Genomic DNA, 22,966 nt, shown 5'->3' with positions numbered 1-22,966 from the left:
TTGCCTGAGGCATACATCCTCTGATAGGTCTGCTATAAATCTAAGGATCCCTTCACAGCATCTTTAAGGTAGCTGGACTCTCTATTTTATTGTATTTATTTTTATTATAGTCTGGGTAATATGGCTACAATAATGCTTAAATTTACAATAGTTTTGATAAACAAAGGTACTGCACAACACCACTGCCCAAGTGCCCATGGCCCTCCACCATGGTCCTTAGGTCATCTCTGGTCCCATTTCCATTCCCCTACCATTTTGTTTGTTGATTGATTGTTATGGGTTTGGTACATACAGTGACCTCAGTTGACCACTGCTAATGACCCTTCATCTAGGTAGGACTCTTAAAAGTCACTGGGCTCTCCAGCATGACTTCTGATAAATCAAAAGCTGTTGTATGACAGCAACACAGCAGAGCTCTGGCTTTCCCTGGTGGAAGCTGAGCTCCATCTGGAGGGATCTGTGAATACCAGGTACCAGGCTTCAGAGACATTTTCAGCATTTAAAGGGAAGTAGCTCTTAAAGGGAAATAGCTATCCTGTGCTCTGGTGCTCTGTGGGAACTCAAAAAGTGATGATGAATGTGTGCAATGTTTTATAGTAAGTCCTTTAAATCTTTTTGCAAAGCTGAGGGTTGAGCTCTTGTCTATTGAATGTGGGGCAAGTGCTCTACCACTGAGCCACATCCCTAGTCCTAGTATTAAGTCTTCTAAATTCAAAAAAATCTGAAACATGTAGAGTTCATGCCCAATTCAATCAGCTTAATCAATGGCTGAATAAATAACAGTATTTCTACATTATTAAAAAAATAGTTTTAATTAAAAAAATTTTAAAAATAACAAAAAATCTGAAACAGTTCACTATAGAGGACTGATCAGTGTGATTGGCTCAGGTTTCTTACATTAGGCAACTCCTACACAGTCTCAAGAGTTAACCTAGTGGGGGGGGGGGCTGGAGCAATAGCACAGTGGTTAGGGCATTTGCCTTTCACACGGCCGACCCGGGGTCAATTCCCAGCATCCCATATGGTCCCCTGAGCACTGCCAGGGGTGAGTCCTAAGTGCAGAACCAGGAGTAACCTCTGTGCATCGCCAGGCGTGACCCAAAAAGCAAAAAAAAAAAAAAAAAAAAGAGTTAACCTGGTGTTGCTACCTAAGTTTATAATATGGGAGTCTAGAGAGATATAATAGAGGAAAGACCTCTAAGCACAGAGCCAGGCCTAGCTCCTAAGCACTGCCTGATATGCCACTGCCTCTCCCCCACCCAAACAAGCAGTATAGAAACATAAGCTATTCCCTGCTATGCTTAATTATCCATTCTTTACAATACATATCTGAAGACCACTATGTACCTGGTTCTGTAATATTGTGCTTGTATCCTATCAGTGCAACACAGAGAGATACAGAGATATGTGTCTAAGCCTTTTTGAAAATCACATCTAAAGAAAGCAACCAAAAAAAAAGGGAAGGTGTGTGGTTTAAAAAAAAGAAAGAAAAATGAAAACAGAACTCTCTCTCTTTCTTTCTTTCTCTCTCTCTCTCTCTCTTTCTCTCTCTCTCTCTCTCTTTCTCTCTCTCAACCCATTTTCAACAGTCATACCTTCCTGGTCCTATCTTGGCACTATCAATTATAAGCCATAAAATTGGGCAGGTTATATGACTCAGATAGAGTAAACTGTTCTCTGTGCAATGAGCATAAAAACATGAGCTGATTTTAGGCATCCTATAAAATTCAATTATATGACTTCAGCCATGTGCTTGGCACGAGAGAAGAACTGCATAAACGTTATTCACATAATGATGAAAGAAAAGAACAGAATCAGGGAGAGAGTTCAGTAAGCTGTAGCACATATTTTGCATGCAGAAGCCCCAGGTTTAATCTCTGGCACCATATCTTTGCCAGAATACTAGATGTAGTTCCTGGACACCACTGGTTTTGAACCCCACCTGCACCTCCACCCCTAAGTAAAATAAAATACCAAGAAAAGGACAAACTTCTTTGGAGGGAGAAGCCCGGAAAATATATTCATATTGTTTTTATTAATGTTCAGACAGAAAAGAGTTAACCTAAGTAGCCTAACAGTCTTTGAAAAGGCATGGCTCTTTGCTGTCTGGGAGCTTTGATTTTGAGTGCGTTCCCACCCTTAAAGGTAAGAGTGTCAAACTGCTTATATGTACCACGTGATTAATGCCGAACCCTCCTTTTCTTCTAAAAGTTCTGGCTTTTGGCAACATGCCGGGCAGAGTGGAAATCAGCTTCAGCTGCAACCTCAGGTACCAATTCCCAAGGGAAAGTGCCAGGCTGGCAGCATCTCCCAGGGGCTCTCACCAGTAGAACTTGTTGCTGGGGAGTCAGGTGTGTCGCTGGAGAGATGAAAGATTTGGATCTGGTTCGCTCCAGAATTCACGTCAGGCCTCTTATAGTTCCTGGTCTGTGCTAGCTCTTCTCTGTAATGGATCAGAGCTATGATCCTCCCTATTCCCCTATACGGGTGTTGTGAGAACTTGTCAACTGTCTATTCTGGGGTAATCTTGGAGCCCCTCTGACATGGTCGTTAACTAATTGCTAAATTGAAAGAAAACCTCTTTTTTAATTTTTAATTTTTATTTAGTGCTGAATGAGTGGTTTGGGGGGCCACAGCTGGCCTTGCTCAGGGCTCATTCCTGGCTTTTGTGCTTATGAATCACTCCTGGCAGGGTTGGGGGACCATATGTAGTGCTGGGAATCAAACCTGGATTGGCTGCGTGCACCCTGGTCACTATTTCTCTCTTCAGTCCATATCAAGTTAGTTAGTTTTGATTTTTACTCACAAATCCGGTCTTTTAAAACTTAAATGTAAATATATCCCATTGCAGGTATTTCTAGTGTAAGTGCTCTGGTGTCAGTTTGAAATATACCAATTATACTAGAACTATTAGAATACTTTCTACATACCAGGCAGGCATATAAAATGTTTTGGTTTGATTAGAATCCTGTCTTTTTCATTATGATACCGCAGAATGTAGCTTAAAGGCTTTTGTAAAGCAAGTCTCTTAAAAATTCTTGCTTTATTTTCTGCTAAAGCTGATCAACAAAAGCACGGATTTGGGTAGGTTGTGTTGAGCTTTGTATCAAATAAAGTAGTCAAGAGTGCTGCTTTCCATTCCTTTGATGAAATGCAGATTTTTCCTTAAAAAAAAAAAAAACAACCGGCTCTTTCACTTTAAAACAAGCATTTAATAGAATAGTACTTGCCCCTCCTCCTCAACCCTTCCCAGATGATAAATTTAGAAAAAGAAAAAAGAGGAGTTTCATGCAAATTTAGAAAAAGCCAAAAAAAAAAAAAAAGAATTTCATGCAAGACTCTTCTTCCAGTTCAGGCTGGAGCATTTTCATCCAGATACATTGGTATTTAACTCACATCCATGAGCATAATTTGTCCTCACACAAGAGGGAGGCAGCCTTTGGAGGCCTCCCAGTTTGCATAACCGGGCAGTGACGATTGCTCTTGTATTATTGCTGCTGATGAAGGCCTGGCCCAATGAGTGCTGACAGATTTCAAAGGTTCTGCCAAACCTGTTAGAATCTTCCTCTTCAAATCTCCAATTGAGACATTCTCTGATCCCTTAGCAAGACGATCTTTCTGTCTTTGTAGCCTGTAACTTGCCAGAAATAACCGAGACAGATGGTAAATGCCTCCAGCTGCAAAGGTAGCAAATACATTACGTCAAATCAATACTTATCTACTGAGCTCAGCACTCTCAAAATCTTGAGTCAGGAACAATAAGGTCAAACCCTTGCTTCTGAGAAGCATTTTATCAGGCTGATTGTCTTAAACAATGGTTTTTGATGTCAAAGAACAGAAGGCCACTTGGGTTGGTTTATGCAAAGTCAAGGACTAGGAAAGAGAGAAAGGCTGCTAGGTTTCAAAAAAGAGACCCAAACCAAGACAAGGGGCAAAGAGGAACTGCTTTGGCGCCCCTCACCATGGCTGCTTTTCTCTAAGCCTTTCTTTTGGTGCTCAGTCCCTGCTGACTGCTGACTGTGTGAACTTGAAATCCCCAGAGATGGCTCTTTGTACCTGCCATCTCTCTCCTCCCCTTTTCTCTCCTTCCCTTTTCTGTCTGCACACATGGGCACTCAGCTAAAGGCCACACTTTCTGGCCTCCGTTGCTGTAATTTGTCACTATTTACCAGGCTCTGCTCCACACTATATGAACAGAGGTAATGGGTATAATTTCCAATTCGTGCTCTGACATAGAAAGGAATGAACTCCTCCTTCTTCCAAAGGGCCCAGGGCTCTAGCTCTATGGAGCCATGATTGTAGCCCCAGACTGAGTAATTTTGGATATATAGGGAAGGGAAATGTGCTTCTGCCTCTATCTTATTAAAGATACTGGTAACTACATATACCTACTTTCTCTGATTTTCAACATAGAAAATTAAAAATGGCCATCTAATGCTGGTGAGATAGTATAGCAGATAGCGCACTTGCTTTGCATGCTACTGACCAGGGTTTGATCCCCAGCACCACATTTGGTATGCTTTGTCCTATCAGAAATGATTCCTGAACACAGCCAGGACTAAATCCTGAGTACCACCAGTTGTAGCCCAAAATACGAAAGCAAAACAAATGATTATTTTGGAGCTTCTAAATTTATAAAGACTTCAGTTGAAGGGACCACCAATTTGGCCAATCAAATACCAAGTCAAGAGAATCAATGGGTCTCCAGCCAGCAAAACAAAGAGGAGTGGCAAAGAACAGAAGCATAACGACTAGGACTCACTATGTGGAGGAGGTAAAAAGAAAGGTGTTCCGGGGGCTGGAGCGATAGCACAGCAGGTAGGGTATTTGCCTTGCCCGCTGTTGACCCAGGTTTGATTTCCAGCATCCCATATGGTCCTGTGAGCACCACCAGGAGTAAATCTTGAGTGAAGTGCCAGGAGTAATCCCTGTGCATTGCCAGGTGTGACCCCCACCGAAAAAAAAGAAAGGGGTTCCCTAAAGAGAGCCATTTATTTTATCTACCCAGGCTCTTATGGAAACAAAGCAGGCAGCCCTAGAGACATCAAATATTATTTTATAAATAACTAATTTATAGCATATGAAAGCAAAAGCATATGCATTTAGAAAGTGAGGAGAAAATCTCAGAAATGAGGAATGAAACAAATATCTCTCTCCCAATTAATGAGGTCTCCTGAACATGGAGTAGACCAGTTAGCTGAGGGTAACCTGTCCTCCCACACGCATTTCCCAAAGTTGGTTGTTCTGCCAAAGAGGATGACAGTTCCAAATAGAGGAGAAGCTTTAGTCAAGAGTTTTCAAAGGGCTTCATTCTTCTGCTAGCCCTCAACCCAGACTTAATTGATAGGAGATATTGGGGAAGGTGGGAGGGGTTGGATAGGGGAGTGTTTGATGAAAAGAAGGAATGTTAGACTGAAGAACAAGCACTTTTGAGGTATTGATGAATTATTCCCAGGAAATAGGTGACAATAATGAAAAATGCTCTTCTTGAGGAGGGCAGGAGTTCTTTGTCACTCATCTTCCCTCTTGCTTTTATTCTTTTTGCACTCAGCAACTAGCAGCATATTGTAATAGAGAATCAACTCTGGAAACTTCTTCCCTCTCTGGGGTAAAGATCCTCTCAAAGATTTTCTGTACAAAAAAAAAATTATAGTTTTAGTAACATGGTCACATTAGTGTAAATGCATATGGAGTTTTCGTTTCTTGGTTTTAGTGTTGGTTTTGGGCCACACCTGGTGATGTTCAGAGGCTATTCTAGGCTGTGCTCAGGAATTATTTCTGGTCATGCTCAGGGACTACATGGGATGCCTGAGATCAAACCTGGATTTGCCATGTGTAAGGCAAGTGGCCTGTCTGCTGTCCTATCACTCTTGCCCTTCCAGCACTGTCATTTAAAAAATAAATAAAACATCTTTTTGGAGAGTGGGGGTTTGGGCCACAACCAGTGGTGCTCATGGCTTACTCCTGGCTTTGCACTCAGAGATCACTCCTGGTAGGCTCAGGGGACTATCTGGGGTTGCTGTGTGAAAGGAAAGCTCCCTACTCACTTTACTATTGCACCCCCACCCCCAAATACTGTCTGTATGTTACTTCTAAATCTCCTCTTCTTCATCAGCCCCTCCCTGTGGCTTGTAATCTCATTTTGTAATAAAAAGCTAAGAGATTGTGATCATTCCATATCATCTCTTGTTTTGTTTCTCTGTATACTACAGATATAGTGTTGATCTGGTATTTGTTTTCCTTGGACTTAATTCACTTCACATGATACCCTTCAGTTCCATTCAAGTTGCAGTGAACTGTAAGATTTTATCTTTTCTTATAGCTGCATAATATGCATAATATTCCGTCGTGAATACATACCACAAAGCCTTTATCTATTCCTCTGTCATTGGATGGCAGGAGTGTTCCCATATTCTATTATGTGTGGCACTGCAGTGAAGAGAGGTATATGCATATCTTTTCAAATTAATGCTTTTCTGACTGACTGGTAGAAGCCAAGAAGTGGAGTTTCATGGTTGTTTGAAAGCTCTGTTCTTATTTTTTATATTTTGTGAGAAGTTTACTGTTTTTCATAGAGACTAAGCTTGACAATATTCCTGCCCACTGTGGATAATAAGAGTTTTTTTCTTAGCACGGCCCCAATTGGGCTATTCTCATTTGTGGAAGGGATAGAATAGTACTCACTACTACTCACTGAAGGGGTTATGTGAGGATTAGCAGATATAACATGTGAACATCCAAAACAGCACCTGACCTAGTGCTGTACATGTTAACTGTCAGTGTTAGAGTTAAACTTCTACTAATCATTATTTGTTCATTGAGTAATGGCGTGATTCCTGTTGAGAGGCAGAGACCCTGCTGAGTTAAGTATCTTGTCCAAAATATAGACTCTTAAGAATTATCGGCATCGAGTTAGCACCAAGATTTTCAGGGGAGTTCTTATCACTTTCATCACACAACTTTTACCTTTCTATAAACTCATCATTTTTGTAAACATGTAGATCTAAATAAGGTATATACATTCTAATGAAATGGGAGTCTAAATAATTTGATTATACTGCACTCATTTCTCTGGTAGGTCAAGTACTAAAAGTCATGGCTGCCTAGAAGAGGCCCTCACCCAGACTGGTGGAAATTGAAGACTTCCATAGAGAAGTTAGACATACCAGGTAACACATAAGGGGCAGTTGGGAAAGACTTTCTGAAACAATAACTTCACTCAATTACTAAAACTAGGTCGGCCATTGCATTGAACGTAGAGAGAAAGTGGCATGGAGAAACCCCTGGTGTATTTTGCAGGGGGACAATCTAAATACAGAGGGCTTAGTAGACCAAAGATGTTTGGGCTTCATTTTGGAAGAACAGGAAGAACAGGTGTGCTATTCAAGAGAATGAAAAGTCTAGATGAATGTCTATCCTTGGGCACATGTGTTTTTTGTTAAATCAAAGATATATGAGCAAATGTCTTGACTTTTCCTAAGTCATTGCCAAGCAGAGGAAGCCAGGACCTGGAAGCACATGGGCTCTAGCTTCCTCACTGTTGTCTAGAGTCTAGGACAGAATCTGGCACACTGAAAACACTCAACAGATATTTGATGAATGAACACATATGTTGGATGAACGATATGGATGTATTATTTCAAGAGCATATTTGACAACTTTTATCCTTTGGGGTTGATGTTGACTAGCACTCTATTGCTGGTTTCCATCTGAAGAAACTGAGTTATAAGCTCTTTATATTAATCAGCCTTCTGGTTGGTTAAAGAAATGACCCAGCAGTCTGCAGAAGGTAACACTGCAATTTTAATTCATAATTCAAAAATTCAAAAGAGTAAGAGAGGGGCTGCTTTTTCACCGAGAACCCAGCTAGAAAACAGTAAGGAGCAGATATAAAACATGACTCCAGGAACCTCAGGACGATTCCAGGGCTGATCCCTGATACCTCATGGTCCCCTGAATACCGCTGGGAGTGGCCCTGTCAACAAGAAGAAAAAGTACATGATCGTACTCCATAGATATTAGTTATAGTGGTGAGACAGGTCTGAATATGTCACCCAAAAGATATTATTTCAGCACAAGGATGGTTTGAAGTGAAAGTAAGAAACAAAAGACAGGCCAGAGCCGTAGCTCCACAGGCAGGCCAATGCACTAAGTTTAAATGATGCATACAGCCTCTTCATCTGCCTCAAGTCACGGTCTAAATTTCCCATCCTGGAGATATCCCTCCTTCTCTATCCTTATACCAGGTAGAAAACAACTCTTAAAACTGTGGACTCTTATTACTGGAATTTGCATATCAAACCTTATCTTTATTGGTTTCCTTTTTTATCTTTACCTTCTTACAATTGAAAGAAACTAGAAGCCCAAATGGACTCCATGCATATTTTGAATGAAAAAGGGGGAAAAAAGTATTATTTACATTTGTATTTTCCTTCCTTCTCTTCCTTTCCTTTTGCTGTTTTTGTAGCAATGACCAGGCATCACATACAGAGTTGGCCATGTCCTTGCACACTTAGTCTGTGTGCTCCTTGGAGGACGGCCCACCTTTTGTTACAGGCCTCACACTCTGGCTCCTGGGGGCAGACGGCCCTCACTCATGGCAGCTACACACGCTCATGATTAGTTGCAGAGATTTCCAGGGGAGAAACACTTTTTATTTGTTTTGTTTTGGGTCACACCCAGTGGTGCTCCAATGAGCATTTATTGATTTGTATTTGTTGTCGATGTGGGGCTGCTGTGCTGTGTTTGTTCCTGCTATTGTGGCACCAGTGAGGGGAACAGGGGAGGGATGGGATTCGGGGGAAGGCAAGGGTGTGATGGGGGCACACCACAGTTCCTGGGACAGCACTTGGTGCATTTGGACTGTGGCTCTGGGCATAAAACTTGCAGCTTCAAGCTTTCAGGGCAGTTGCCTTTTCATTGAGTAAGTCCCAATCTCCGAAATTTATTTATAAGTGTCACTTTCCCACAGTTTTTTGTCCTCTGTTAAAAAACAGTATAGACTCTCTGGAGCCTAACCAGTTCTTTGTGTTTTCACTTATTTTTTTTTTGTGAAAATCTGTGCATTGTATAATTAATATTTTCTCCTGTTACTTTATCTTTTGTCAACTGAATTCACAGATAGCATTCAATTTAGTTAAGAAGGTATAGAGAAATTCCCCCTCCCCCCCACCGCACACGCAGGAAAGAAGGATGAGCATAACTCAGGCATATTGTGTGAACATGACTAATGGTGCCTTAATTCATAGTTGTAAAAATAAGGATATGTGAAGATAACTGATAACATACATATCACATATATAATACACACAGATAGTCTAATTTCACCTTAGGTATCTAAGTTCAAAAGTGCATTATCATACAAATCTCACACAACTATATGAGGTAAGTCTCCATCTCCTTAATTTGTTTTCATATACAACTTCTGGCATGACAAGAATAAAACCAAGTAATTCAAAGGCAAATTTAAAAAGCTGGAATGAATTTGTTGCTTTTGAAATAATGCCTGTGAATCAGACCCATCTTCCTCTTCAAACCTTTCATGTTGAGAGTAGAAAGTGTTTACATCACTAGACAAAGCAGTTTCCTTGAAATTTTTTTGAAAAAAAGACTAGATCTGGCCAAAGTATTTTTTTAATCTGTGATTATGATTCAAGCATCTTAAAATGCAAAGTTGGAGAAAGAAATGGAAACTATTATAGTGGCCAATTCCAAACACACAAAAAAGAGTGGAAAAAATGTTCCTATTATGTTGACCACATTCCTCCCTTAAGTAATAAGAATTTCAATAGAACACACTTTTTTAACATAATATGCTCTTATTATCTAGAGTGCCTGAAAATGTACAGGCCTACCTACTTAATTTTAGTATTTGAATGGGTTGTTAAATGCTTTTTGGGTCACATCCGGCGATGCTCAGGGGTTACTCCTGACTTTGCACTCAGGAATCACTCCTGGCGGTGCTCTGGAGACCATATGGGATGCTGGGAATTGAACCCAGGTCGGCTGCATGCAAGGCAAACGCTCTACCCACTGTGTTATTGCTCCAGCCTCATGAATGAATTGTTAAATGCACCATTCAATAATTTCTATTTTGATTCATGTACATTCTCATTTGGGCTTATTTTCATCTTTAAAAAAAAAAAAGAAAACAAGCACAGAGCACTGTGGTTATTCCTTTAAGGCTGCACCTCTCAATCTTTGATTGATTTACTCCCTGCCACTTCATCCTTCTCTCCCTCTCACACTATTTCTGGTTCTGGAGCACACAAGCCATTTGCTCTGACAACTTTCTGTGCCAGGAGCACAGCCCCACCCCCACCCCCAGACCCTACATCGCCCCTCCCCCCATCTTTTTGACATTCAGCACTTCACTTGAACATCATCTCCTCCCAGACCACCCTCCCACACAATATTGATTTACTGACTTCAAGGCATTAGTGACTCCAGGAAATGATCTTCCTTATTGAACTTCATGATGATGGTCTGGGCATCCCCAGACTGCCTGCCAAACTGAGAGCTTTTAGAGAAGTTTCTTAGCTGTCTCCTTTTATTTCTAGGACCAAAGGAGCCCCCAGTATCAAATTGGTACTCAAAAATGTCTAATGATAAAATGGACTGATGAAAAATTGATCAGGGGCAGAAAAATAATGGGAGCACTTGTGCTGCACAAGCTAACCCAGGTTTGATCTCCAGCATCACATATAGTCCCCCCAGCACTGCCAGAGATGACCCCTGAGCACAGAACCTGGAGTAAGAACAGGGAACAGCTGGAAATGGCCCGGAAACAAACAAAAAAGTTTAGTAGATAGCATGCCTTTGAAAATGTTTTCTATAAGAGTTCTTTAAATTCATCGTATTATAGCTTATACTTTTTCATTCATTTATTAACAGTGATACAGTGATACAGTGATTTATTGAAGACTATTATGTATAAAGTATGGAAGATACAATGTCAAATAGAAAGGTTTCTGCCCTCCTGGAATTTTTAATCAAATAAATAGTAAAGGAAAATTCAGTTAGTTTAGCTTTACTACATTACTGTTTGTTTTATTTTATTTTTTGGATTTTGGAACCACATCCAGTGGTACACAGGGCTTATTCCTGGCTATGCTCTCAGGGATCTCTCCAGGTAGGGCTTGGGGGAACCATATGTAGTGCGGGGGTTCAAACCAGGATTGGCCACATCTACTGTGTATGTAATTTCTCCAGCCCCTATATTACTATTTTAAGCAAATCTCTTTTTTATTATCAATTTTACTTAAGCTATTTAACAAACTATGTATAGTTACTATGTCATATTTTACAATTATCATGCAGAATATTGCTGAAATAATTTGATTCGAAGGCATAAACAAAAAGTATACTCACAACCCAAATATTTTCTATGATATAAACATCAGTTCTTGAAATTCATAATATGTCAAGCCAAACTCTTGAACTACCAAACAAGGTCATCGAGCAAAATAAAGATCACATGATTTTTAATTTTGTTAAGAGAGTTCTAAAAACATACTATCAGCTGTTTATATCTTTTTAAAAATCTGTGTACATCATGTAATAGTTTTCTACAGTAGTCTTCAGTACACTGTGAAACCTAAACTCCCTAGAAATGTATAGCAAATTAATTATTACATTAATGTAAATATAAACGTAGCACTGTAGCACTATCCTCCCGTTGTTTATCGATTTATTCGAGCGGGCACCAGTAACATCTCCATTGTGAGACTTGTTACTGTTTTTGGCATATGAATATACCACGGGGAGCTTGCCAGGCTCTGCCCTACGGACTGGATACTTTCGGTAGCTTACTGGGCTCTCTGAGAGGGGCAGAGAAATCGAACCCAGGTCGGCCACATGCAAGGCAAACACCCTACACACTGTGCTATCGCTCCAGCCCAAATATAAATGTAAGCATATATTTTAAAAATCTCTTTAAAGTTTAAACTTTAGGAATTTTGTTATATTCTTCAGTGCTTGGGGGCTCTTTCACTCCCATCAGTGCTTGGGTGTGGGGTTGGGGATATAGTACAGGGAATCAAACCCAAGCCTCTCACATAAAAAACATGCACTTAGCCAATTGAGCTCTGGCCCTGTATTGCAACTTTCAGTGCTATTGAGCTAAATTCCTGGTCTCCAAATATCTTCATTACCGAAGGGTAAACTCATTTTATTTCAAAAACAGGTGTTCAATAGTTTACAGCATAATTGGGAAATACTCTCCTTTGTTAGAATAGTGATATGTGCTGAAATTTAGACCATTGAGAAAGAGTCCCTATTCCTATAGAGTGGGAAGGAATTGCATTTCAATAAAAAACTCTTGCCTTTACATTTCAGAGTAAACACATTTATAAAGGAATTAAACTGAATTAGTATTTTGATACCATCTTAAATTACAAGCAAGATTTTTGATAAGCAGCAAAGAAGATTGGAATTTGAACCTGGAATGTGAGTCATTTTGCACTCCAAAATTGTTGCTTAGTTGAGATTCTTGTTACTAACCCTGGTCCCAACAAATAGAAGTGTTAAATTATACTGTGAGAACTCAATTATTATAAAGAAGAAACAATTAAACTAGTACATTTGAAACAGGGGGCAGCTAGGGAGACCCTAAAGCTTTTGCATTTTTTCCCCTTGAAAATTATTAAAATCAATTGTCTTGATTCTTCCCCACCACAACCAATGGGGAAAAAAATGTCCACAAGCACATACACTAAAAATGGTTCAATAAGAATCCCAAAGATTACAAACCCAAGAAAGACGACTCTGTCTGTAGCCTCTCCCATCTGCCTAAACTCCTTGGCCAGACAACAAGTTCTTATTTTACTATGGGCTGGAGCGATAGCACAGCGGGTAGGGCGTTCGCCTTACACGCAGCCAACATGGCTGACCCGAGTTCGATTCCTCCGCCCCTCTCGGAGAGCCTGGCAAGCTACCGAGAGTATTTGATATGCCAGACACAGTAACAACAAAGTCTCCAATGGAGACGTTACTGGGCCCGCTCGAGCAAATCGACGATCAACGGGAGGGCCTTTACCTTTACCTTTACCAAAAATCAATAGTCAGCTATAGCACAGCGGGCAGGGCGTCTGCCTTGCACGCAGCCAGCCTGGCTGAGCCAGGTTCGATTCCTCCGCCCCTCTCGGAGAGCCCGGCAAGCTACCGAGAGTATTCGATATGCCAGACACAGTAACAACAAAGTCTCCAATGGAGACGTTACTGGGCCCACTCGATCCTGAATTATAATTGTAAAATTACGAGGAGATTACCAAATACTTCAAGCAGGGATAAAGCATGATAAAAGTAAAAGGACTGCAAAGAGAATAGCAGAAGCACAAAGAGAGAGAATGGGTGAGTGAGTGAATAAATACAGGAATGAAGAGAGGAAGAAAAGAAATGAAGAGAGACAGAGGCAGGAGGTGAGTGATGGGAGAAGCCCAGAAGCACCCACTGCCCGCCCTCCTTCCCTTCCTGTTAGTCCTCTAACTGGGGTGGGGTGGGGGCCTATTCCAGGAACTCTCATCATTTCTGATAACTTTGTTAGTGTCTTCAGCAGTTCTCCTCTCAGCTTCTTTCTCTTTTGTGGGGGAAGAGTGGAGAAGATAATGTGAGACATAACTGGCAATACTCAGCTGCTACTGCTGACTCTTCTGACTTTGCTCAGGAGGCTGGTGGTGCCTGGGGAACCATATGCGGTACCTGAGGATCAAACCAGAGTCCTACACACGCAGTGTAAGCTCTCCAGTCCCTCTGCCCCGTTCAACCCAGCTACCTATATATTAAGGCTACCCCACTTCTCTGTTTCATTCCAAAGCACATGGATTTCCTAGGACTGCTTTCCTGTTATAGATGAGTTCTTTTGGACCTGTGGTCTTGAGGCTTCTCAGTAAGATAAAAGGTCACAAAACAGTGAAATGCTCTTTCTTGTTTTCATCTGGTATAATTATTCACCTTCTTCCTTAGAAGCCTTTTCTATCAGTTGGAGAGATAGTATAGGGGTTATAGCACTTGCCTTGTCTGTGGGTAACCACAGTCTGATCCCCAACACTGCATACGATGTCCTGGGCATCACCAGAAGTCAGCCCTAAGCACTGCTGAATATGACCCTTAAATAAACACATATCCCCCAACAAACAAAATATCCTCCACAGACACACAGAAATATCCACAACGGAAAACAACTAAAGCCTCTTCCACTTTATTTTGGGGCTTCACGTCAATGCATTTTTTTGCAATTCTTTGTTGTTTCTTTCACTCCATCTCTCTCATCACCTTTAACATTTGGGCAAGTTTAGTTTCTACTTTTATGTTTATTTTACACTTCCTCTCTTAGGAAACTATGAACTATAATGACACTGTGAAAGAAAAAAAAGGGATTTTGGAAGCAGGTAAAAATCATCAATTTGTACTTCTAATACCATTGCTGTGTAACTTATACATATTAGTGACCTTTCTGAGTCCCTGTTTCTATGATCTAAAGAAAACTGAAGATACTAATATGTTCCTAAACTTTTTATGAAGATTCAACATAGCGTTTTTCAAGAAGAGGCAGGGCATATGGCCCAGTGATAGGACAGATGCCTTACATGTATGGGTTCCACCTTTGACACAGCTGACTTGCTTTGCATACAGTAAGTCTGGGTTCAATCCCTAGCCTTGCATCGTTCCCTGAGCACCACAGACAGTGATCCCTGGGCACTGCCAAGGGTGGCCTTCCCAAAATTAATAAATTCATTTAAAAAGAATACTTGTCATTATTTTTTGCTGAGCAAGCACTTTGACCATCTACAAAATGGTACATTCAATATAAGATGCTCAGGAATGATGCTTTTGACAATGCCACTTTCTGCCCAAAAGCTATAGACTGTCTAGGAGAGAGATTCACAAGTAAGCAAATAAATGCACTGATAGGAACAATGATAGGAACATTTATAGACAGGGAATTCAGAAGAAGGGCTAAGAAAATCTAATGGAGGTTTGTGAGACAAAGAAGGCTTCTGGGGAAAGGTGATATTTGAGTTGGATTTTGAAGGATAACTGCTAACCAATCAAAGGGGAGAAAAACAGCATGTGTAGAGGCCCCTTGCTGTCAGGAGAGAAGGTCAGGTAATGCTGGGGTGGTGATGGCTGCAATCACATCCAACTATTGCACAATTATTCTCTGCCAGGCACAGCCATATAATTAAGCACTTTGCATACACAATTTTTTGAATATCTTCCTCACAGCATCCCTGTGAGCCAGAGAGCTAGGGCTTGACCCTGTGGCCAAATAAGCCAACTAGACTTCTTAAGTAGGGTGGAGTCTATGATCATCTGTGTATTTAGAAGTGATTAAGGTGTCGGGTGGTTTGTCTCTTAAATGGATGCATTAAAAGACGTTGGACATGAAGTTGGTAGTTTTTCTCCTGGTGTCCAAGTGATTGATTACTGTAGAAATGAGTAGGTGATTCTAAGGTGATTCCAAATAAACTCCTCTAGAATTTTTGTTGGAGCTGTTGGTAATAGTTTACCTCTCTGTTTCTCTTTCCCTGTTGTGGTTGCTGAGAGATTAGAATGGATGGTTGGACCATCTAGAGGTGAATTTGATTTCTCCTCTTGGGAAAAGTTAGCAGGGAAGAAGAAGAGGTGCATGGATGCCCTGACTGATGAGACCTTTGACTGGGACTCAATCCAGTCATGTGTATAATTAGACCTGCTTCTTCTTGTTCCTTCATAGAAACCTCTTAGGGCCACTTTTTATCCATCAGTTGGAGTGAGCTTTCTGTCTGGTGTACTCAAAATATTCAGGTTTCAGAGTCTATTCACCAAAACTAACTCTGGCAGGTTTGTTTGGGTCACATGCCTTCTTGACCTCAGAGACTGGAGATAAGGAAAACCCTTTGACAAGCCAGTCACATGCCTGTCTCCTGGAAAGGAGAACAAAGCTATGATAGACTGTGTCACGTGGAGTGAGGGATGGGCACACCCAATAAAATGGTGAGGAGAGGATAAAGGGAAAGACAGGCCTTGAGAGAGTGGTTTCAGATTCTCCGGGAATCTCGAAAGCGTTTGAGAAATCTTCCTACAGAAGGCATGATTTTTTTAGAGATGAAAGATAGCTCAAAGGACTGGAGCATATACTTTTCATGTAAGAGTCCTGGGTTCCATCCCCAGCACTGTACGATCCCCTAAGTACTATCAAGAGCAATCCCCAAGAACAGAGTCAGGAGTAGCCTGAGTCCTGCTGGCTATAACCCCCAAATCCCACCTGATTCCCATTAAAGTCCTGGTTTTAATTCTGTTCTCTGATAGCCTTTTGACTTTGGCCAAGTTGTATATTCTTTCTCATTGAATCTTAGTTTCTGAGTAAATAGGGATAGTTAATATTTATTATTATAGGTGTGTGTGTAGTGATGCCTATAAGTCAGGTGACCATGTGATTTTTGATTTAAACAAAGACACATTCTGAATAAAAGGGGGAACCATTAAAGAGTTTCATCAGGACTGACCAAGACTAAAAAAGTTATTGTTGCTCTCCCTCTGATACTTAATAGTATCTTTATTAGGTGAAACTTGCGTTTTTGTTGCCCTTAATGCCATACTAATTCTTTTGAGCAGAATAAGCACTTCAACATCCATCAGTCTCTTTTTAGCCCTCCAGAATCTTTCTTTTTGTCTTATAATTGACTGATCCCTTTGTATTTGTACATCTCTTGCATGGGGGATTTACACATGATATTCTTTAGCACGTTTATTACTTTTGTCTAGGTAACAAGGTACATGATAGTGTGACTCACAGACATGCATCTGTGAAAGAAAATTTTCGTGACTACCTACTTTTCCCCACCTACTACTTTTAATTAATGAGAACTTGGAGATGAGGTATTGATCTCTTTTAGAGCACGTATTTCAATGTGTTCCCTTATTGAAGGCATTTCTTAATTGTTGAAGTAATTACTTAATTGTTGGACCACACTCCGATTGTATTTTGTACTAATTTTTTAAAACTTAATTTTGTGCTTACACTTGAGCAGTCAATAACACATTGTATTGTTAGAGGTTGGTAAGGATTTTCTAAATATCTCTTTACGGTGATGTTAAAGATATACAATATGATAAGAACACACTCAAAAAGTGGGCAAATATTTTGAATAATCAGGAAAGATGATAAGTACATGAAAAGTGCCTGGGAACGAGAGAGTCAGTACAGGGGTTACGACTGCATATCCCCAAACCTGGGTTAGCATCACATACAGTTCCCTGAGAACTGCCAGGGCTCATTCCTAAACACAGAGCCAGGAGAGCTCCTGAACACTGTTGGGTGTGGCTCAAAGCCAGGGAAGGGAAGGGAAGGGAAGGGAAGGGAAGGGAAGGGAAGGGAAGGGAAGGGAAGGGAAGGGAAGGGAAGGGAAGGGAAGGGAAGAAGTTTAACCTTAAAAGGAATTCTTATACCAATATTGATGGGAATGCAAAGGAACTAGAACTATCCCTCACTGCTGGTGGGAGTGTAACATGATACAATTGGTAAATATTTCTTTTTGCTTTGTTTTGTTTTGGGGCTACATACACCTAGCTGTGCTCAAGGCTTACTTCTGGCTCTGTGCTCAGGGATCACTACTGGCAGGGTTCAGGGAACCATATGTGGTGCTGGGAATGGAAGCTGGGTCAGCTGCTTGCAAGGCAAACATCCTATCCACTGTACTATTGTTCTGGCCTGCAAAAGTAAGCCCTTTCTTAAGTTAAATATATATTTTTCACATGCATAGTCTATGCATTCCACTCATAGGTGAAATCCAAGAGAAAGATAAGCATTTAAAAGTACATTTTAAAGACCTAGTTCACTTCATTAAATGAGTCACAAACTAGGCAGCAGCCCATCTAGCAAGTAGAAAGCTTATCTGATCAAGCAATTCAAGAGGAGAGGCTTTATAGGCAGAGAAAGGGTAAGGGAAGGGAGAAGGGAATTATTTTAGGTTTGAATAATCTACCTCTGTATGTGGATACACACACATACAGCTACACACACATACATACACACATACACACACACACACACACACACCCCTACAATGGAATACTATGCAGAAATAGGAGGAATTGACCATTGTGCCAACATTAATGGATCTCAACATAAATTAAATTTTTTTTATTTTATAAGATAGTTCACAATATTTGATTACATTTAATATTCAAACACCATTCCCACCACCATATTTGGGATTTTTCATCCCAAGCCCCAAACCCTGTCCCAAAGCACAGAAGAAATAATATATATTGTATTGTCTGTTATGGAAAACTGCTGAAAATGCTACAAAATATCCATAATAGCACAAAATTTGTAAGTCTACAACTGTACCTCGTGGTGTCTCACTAATAAAAATTTTTTAAAAATCCATAAAGGAAACAGTGTGAAGATTGTTCCATTTTGGCAGGTGCCATTAAGACATTCTTTAAGATATCAGTGACTTGTTAAAAGTTGAGTGATGTGAGCTTTCGTATATATATATATATATATATCAGAAAATATGTATATATGCATATATATTTCCCTCTATGATTAGTTGCCTACTATTTGAACCCCATCAAATGTGGTGTGGTACTCTTGGAGAATGGATAGGGAGTGTCTTATGATGTATGCGGTCCAGGAATACGTTCACTTGTGCGTGAAGCTCGGCCTAAGCGTGGGAAGTAGCCTTGAGCATGGCAGTGGTTGAGTTGTGAAGGTTTTTTGCTGCCGGGGCTGGGTCCCTTGGGGAGGGAAGGGCTCTCACCTACTCCCTCTGGGGCACCCCAAGTGAAACAGTCTGGCGCGGGGTCCAGTGGCATGGCTAATAAATTTCCTGAATGAGATAAGTCAGTTAAAATGGAATATACAGGGTATAATTCCATTTATAGAAAATTCCAGGTAATAAAACTGATAAGCCAGCTTCTCGGTGGTTGCCTGACATTAGTCAGAAAGAAAAAAGAAAGTTTATAAAAGGTTTGTTTTGAAGTATACGGTAGTAGTACGTACGTTTACTTTGTTGTAAGACTATCACCACGACCTTATTCCAGAACATTTTTTATATCAAATTAAAACTCCACATCCATTGAACAATTCGCCCATTAAGAAAAATTCATTTTAGTTTTTAGCTTTGGGGACACATCCAGTAGTGCTGAGGTAGAGTGGGGTTGTTCATGTGCACAGGTGAGAACCATGCAGTACTGGGGAGGAAATCCACATTTTTCATGCAGAAATGAATGAAGCCCACAGAATATGTGCCCCAGCCAGCTTGAACTATGTCTCTGGGCCCAAAGTCACATTTCTATCTCCAAGATATATGTGTGTGTGTCTTATATATGTATATATATGTATGTCACTGTCCTCCCATTGTTCATCGATTTGCTCAAGCGGGCCCAGTAACATCTCCACTGTGACACTTGTTACTGTGTTTGGCATATCGAATACTTCACGAATAGCTTGCCAGGCTTTGTCATGCGGGCGAGATACTCTCAGTAGCTTGCCGGGCTCTCTGAGAGGGGCAGAGGAATCGAACCTAGGTCAGCCGGGTTGGCCGCATGTAAGGCAAATGGCCTACTCGCTGTGCTATTGCTCCAGCCCATATATATGTATATACATACATACATACATATTCATTTTACTCCATTTTACTGAGATTTACTGAGCTGGAAAATCTGGCTTAGCTCCTAGATGGAAGAGCTCATAGGCTGGTATATGATAGAAATGGGATCTAGGGCTAGAGTGATAGCACAGTGGGTAGGGCGTTTGCCTTACACGCGGCCGACCCAGGTTTGATTCCCAGCATCCCACATGGTCCCCCCAACACCGCCAGGCGTAATTCCTGAGCGCAGAGCCAGGAGTAATCCCTGTGCATCGTCGGGTGTGACCCAAAAAGCAAAAAAATAAAATAAACAAATAAATAAATAAAAAAGAAATGGGATCTATACTTCAGGTGGGGTGGCTATTCTTCACTGGGACAAGGAAAGAAGGTGAGGTATTATAGGTGACAGAGAGTCACTCTCACACTACTGGAAAAACAGCTCAAACTGCTTGTCTCACTAATCCTGGACCCATTGTGTCATCTCTGTGTGGGAAGAATGCCCTAATTATCATTAGTACCTTCAGATCAAATTAGCAAATCACATATAAATCATTCACTTTCCTCACAATTAGCCCCCTTCTCTCTCCTTCAAGTACCGCCCCGCCCTCCCGCTCCAAGTCCCGCAAAGTCCTTGCACAGTTAGTGGTTCCGTCGAGTTCGTTTGCGAGTCGCCACACTGTTTTTTTGACCCGTGGAGGTTCGACTAGAGGAACCAGCTGCTCTTCTCTTGAAGCTGGCGGCCACACCTCGTCCCACCATCTCTTCTGGCACAGTCTCAGGCTTTTGGTAACCCAAACTACAGAGGAGCATCGGTGGTGGCGATGGTCCTAGGTGTGCCTGGAAAGCGGTGGCAGGAGGAGGCTGCAAGCAGCTTCAAGGCGGACAGCCCTGGCTCAGGGGCCTGGCTGGGCTTCCTCCTTCCTGCAGGAGTTGCTTTCTGTCCGGCCACTGTCGGCTTGGAAGGCGTTTAGCATCTTGTCAGGCGCTGCCCAGGGCAAGTGGCGAAAGTCCAGTTCCCATCCCCTTCTTCACGAAAGGACGAGATCGGTGTGTGTGTGTGTGTGTGTGTGTGTGTGTGTGTCTGTGTGTCTGTGTGTGTGGTGGGGGGAGGGAGGCAGCAATCAAAGCGGGTGGGGGGAGGGAGGGAGAGAGGTGAACTTTGGGGTGGCTGCATTCCGGGTAAAGCTGGGAAGCTCGTTGGGGACAGGAGCTGGTGCAGATCCAGAAGCAAACAAAGCCCTGAGATGCCCCTGGCGTTGCCATAGCGCGTACCCCAGTGCCCCGGGCTCAGCTCTTCAGCGGTTCCCACCAAGTTAAGGTGACTCTGGCGCCCAGCCGCGTGCGAGCCCGCGGCGGTCCCCGGGCAGAGGTCGGCCAACAGGTGTGGGAGGCTGGAGCAGGTGTACGGGCCCGGGAGCCCCCAGCTGCGCCGTCAGGGTGCTCGGCCCGCCCCGAGGCGGGGGTCCCCGGGCAGGGGCGGGCGCAGGCGGGGCCGGGCCGCGTCCTGCAGCTGCCGCACCGCCCCCTCGCGGGAGAGGCGGGAGCGGCTGGGCGCGGAGGGGCGGCCCCCATTGGTCGGGCTCGCGGGCCAATCCCTGCAGGGCCGGGGAAAGGGGTGGGGGGCAGTTCTGGGGGCCTCGGGAGCCGACCGGGAGGCTCTGCGAGACCGAGTCGCCAGGGCACCGCCCCGAGCTGCGTCCCGCAGTCTCCGTCGCCGTCCGGGGAGCGAGCTCCGCGCATCTGCCGCGGCGAACCCTACGGGAAGCCCAGCCCCGACGCAGCCGCTGCCCGCCGCCACGATGACCCACTTCAACAAGGGCCCCTCGTACGGGCTCTCGGCCGAGGTCAAGAACAAGGTATGGGGCGCGGGGGGCGCACGTCCCGCCGCGTGGGCGCGCCGGCTGCACACGTCGGGGCGGCGCGGGGGCCGCCGTGGGCTTCGGTGCCGCTGCGGTTCGGGTCCCGCACCCGGGCGCTCCCGGCTTTGTTCCCGCCCGCCGGCCTGCTCGGGGAGCGGGCGCGGAGTCCGAGCTCCGGGGAGCCCTCGGGGCCGGCCAGCGACTCCGCGGACCGCCGAGCTGCTGCAGAGCGCGCCCCTCCGGGAAGGGGGCGCTCCTGCCCGGCGCCCGGCCTTAGGTGGGGCCGGTGTCCACCGCCGGGACCCCGCGAGCCGCTCCCGCCGCCCACCCCGGGCCGCTGGCCGAGCGGCGCGGCGCCCACCCCAGCCCCGGCCAAGTCTGCCGCGCGCACAGCGGGCGGCTCCGCTCCCCCGCCCCCTCCATTGTTCCCCTCTCCTTCCCCGGGGGGGGGAGGTCCCCACCGGCCCGGGGACCCCCGGAGGAAGCGGAGGCGCCCCGGGACCCCGCATCTCCGGGCCCCCGGCCACGAGGCGCGTCTGCCGCTGCCTGTGCGGGCAGCCGAGACAAAGCCCGAAGGCGCCCGCTTTGGAGCGCTCCGTGCGTCGGACGGAAGTTTCTGCTCGGTCTTTCACCGTGAAACCCCGAGGAGTTGGCGGTTTGGGAGGTTCCAGGCGCCCGCGAGGGTCCCTTTGGGGTGTGGGGGAGCTTTTGTTTGAGGTTTATTGGCTGAAGCTGCCTGTCCTGGCGAGCGATCGCTCTTTGGGTAACTCCCGGCTTGGCCCGCCCGCCTGGCCTCCGAATGCATCGGGTTTATCTTAGGGACTTCTGGTCTGGGAAAGAGATGAGAAGCGTCCCCCTCCCCAAATCCCCTCCTTCCTTCCTCCCTCCCCGCATTCCAAGCCCATGACATCAAGGGGTTTCTTGGGGGGAGGTTTTGGTGGTGGTGCGGGGGGAGGAGAGCAGCCAATCGGCGCCGAACTGCGCACAGACGCTCATTGTCTCCTTCTGCTGTTCTGGGAGCGCCACAAAGGAGCGCCGCTGCGGTCTCCTTCCCGCTGACCCCCGGGCCGGTCAGCTTGCACCGCGCTGCGAAAGGACTCGGGCCCTGTCGGTGATGGAACATCGCAGTGCCCGGGGCAGCGCGGTGAACGGCGTGGACCGGATTACGTGGAGGCAATGAAGCGTCCCATTGCCAACTCCCTAGGGAGATTTCGGGAGCTTTTCTCCACTCTGTTTCGGTCTACCGTCATGTCATTCCATTGCTAGTACATCGGGAACAAAGCAAGCAGTTGGTTTCCGTTTCGGTGGCTTAAAGTGAAATCTCTCCAACCTTTACCTGGTTAGGAGTGTTGCCCACAATAGGAAAGTTGCTTGAAAAAAATTTTTTTCTTTTTTCTTTTTTTTCTTAAGAAAGCCGAGGGGTTTGTTCATCTTAGATTGATTAACTTCGCCAGCTGAGGGCTATTGCAAAATATTTGTCCCCCTTATTTTCAAGGTTTCCAGATGGAGCTTCAGGAATTCTTCACC

The 22,966-nt window shown here is 43.8% G+C and overlaps 1 protein-coding gene across 1 annotated transcript in view; it reads left to right on the top strand.

Moving 5' to 3' along the window:
• The first annotated feature begins 21,308 nt into the window (after positions 1-21,308).
• CNN3 (calponin 3) overlaps positions 21,309-22,966 on the top strand; it is a 29,343-nt gene continuing 27,685 nt past the window's right edge. The window contains exon 1 of the mRNA XM_056106588.1: positions 21,309-21,436. Coding sequence (XP_055962563.1) covers positions 21,380-21,436 — 57 coding nt within the window. The 5' untranslated portion in view covers positions 21,309-21,379. The remainder of the gene's footprint in view (positions 21,437-22,966) is intronic.

The sequence above is a fragment of the Sorex fumeus genome, unplaced genomic scaffold (genome assembly GCF_029834395.1).
Source record: "Sorex fumeus unplaced genomic scaffold, SorFum_2.1 ptg000131l, whole genome shotgun sequence".
Classification (NCBI taxonomy): domain Eukaryota; kingdom Metazoa; phylum Chordata; class Mammalia; order Eulipotyphla; family Soricidae; genus Sorex; species Sorex fumeus.
The sequence above is the reverse complement of the archived record's forward strand: the minus strand, read 5'-3'. Positions and strand labels throughout refer to the sequence as shown.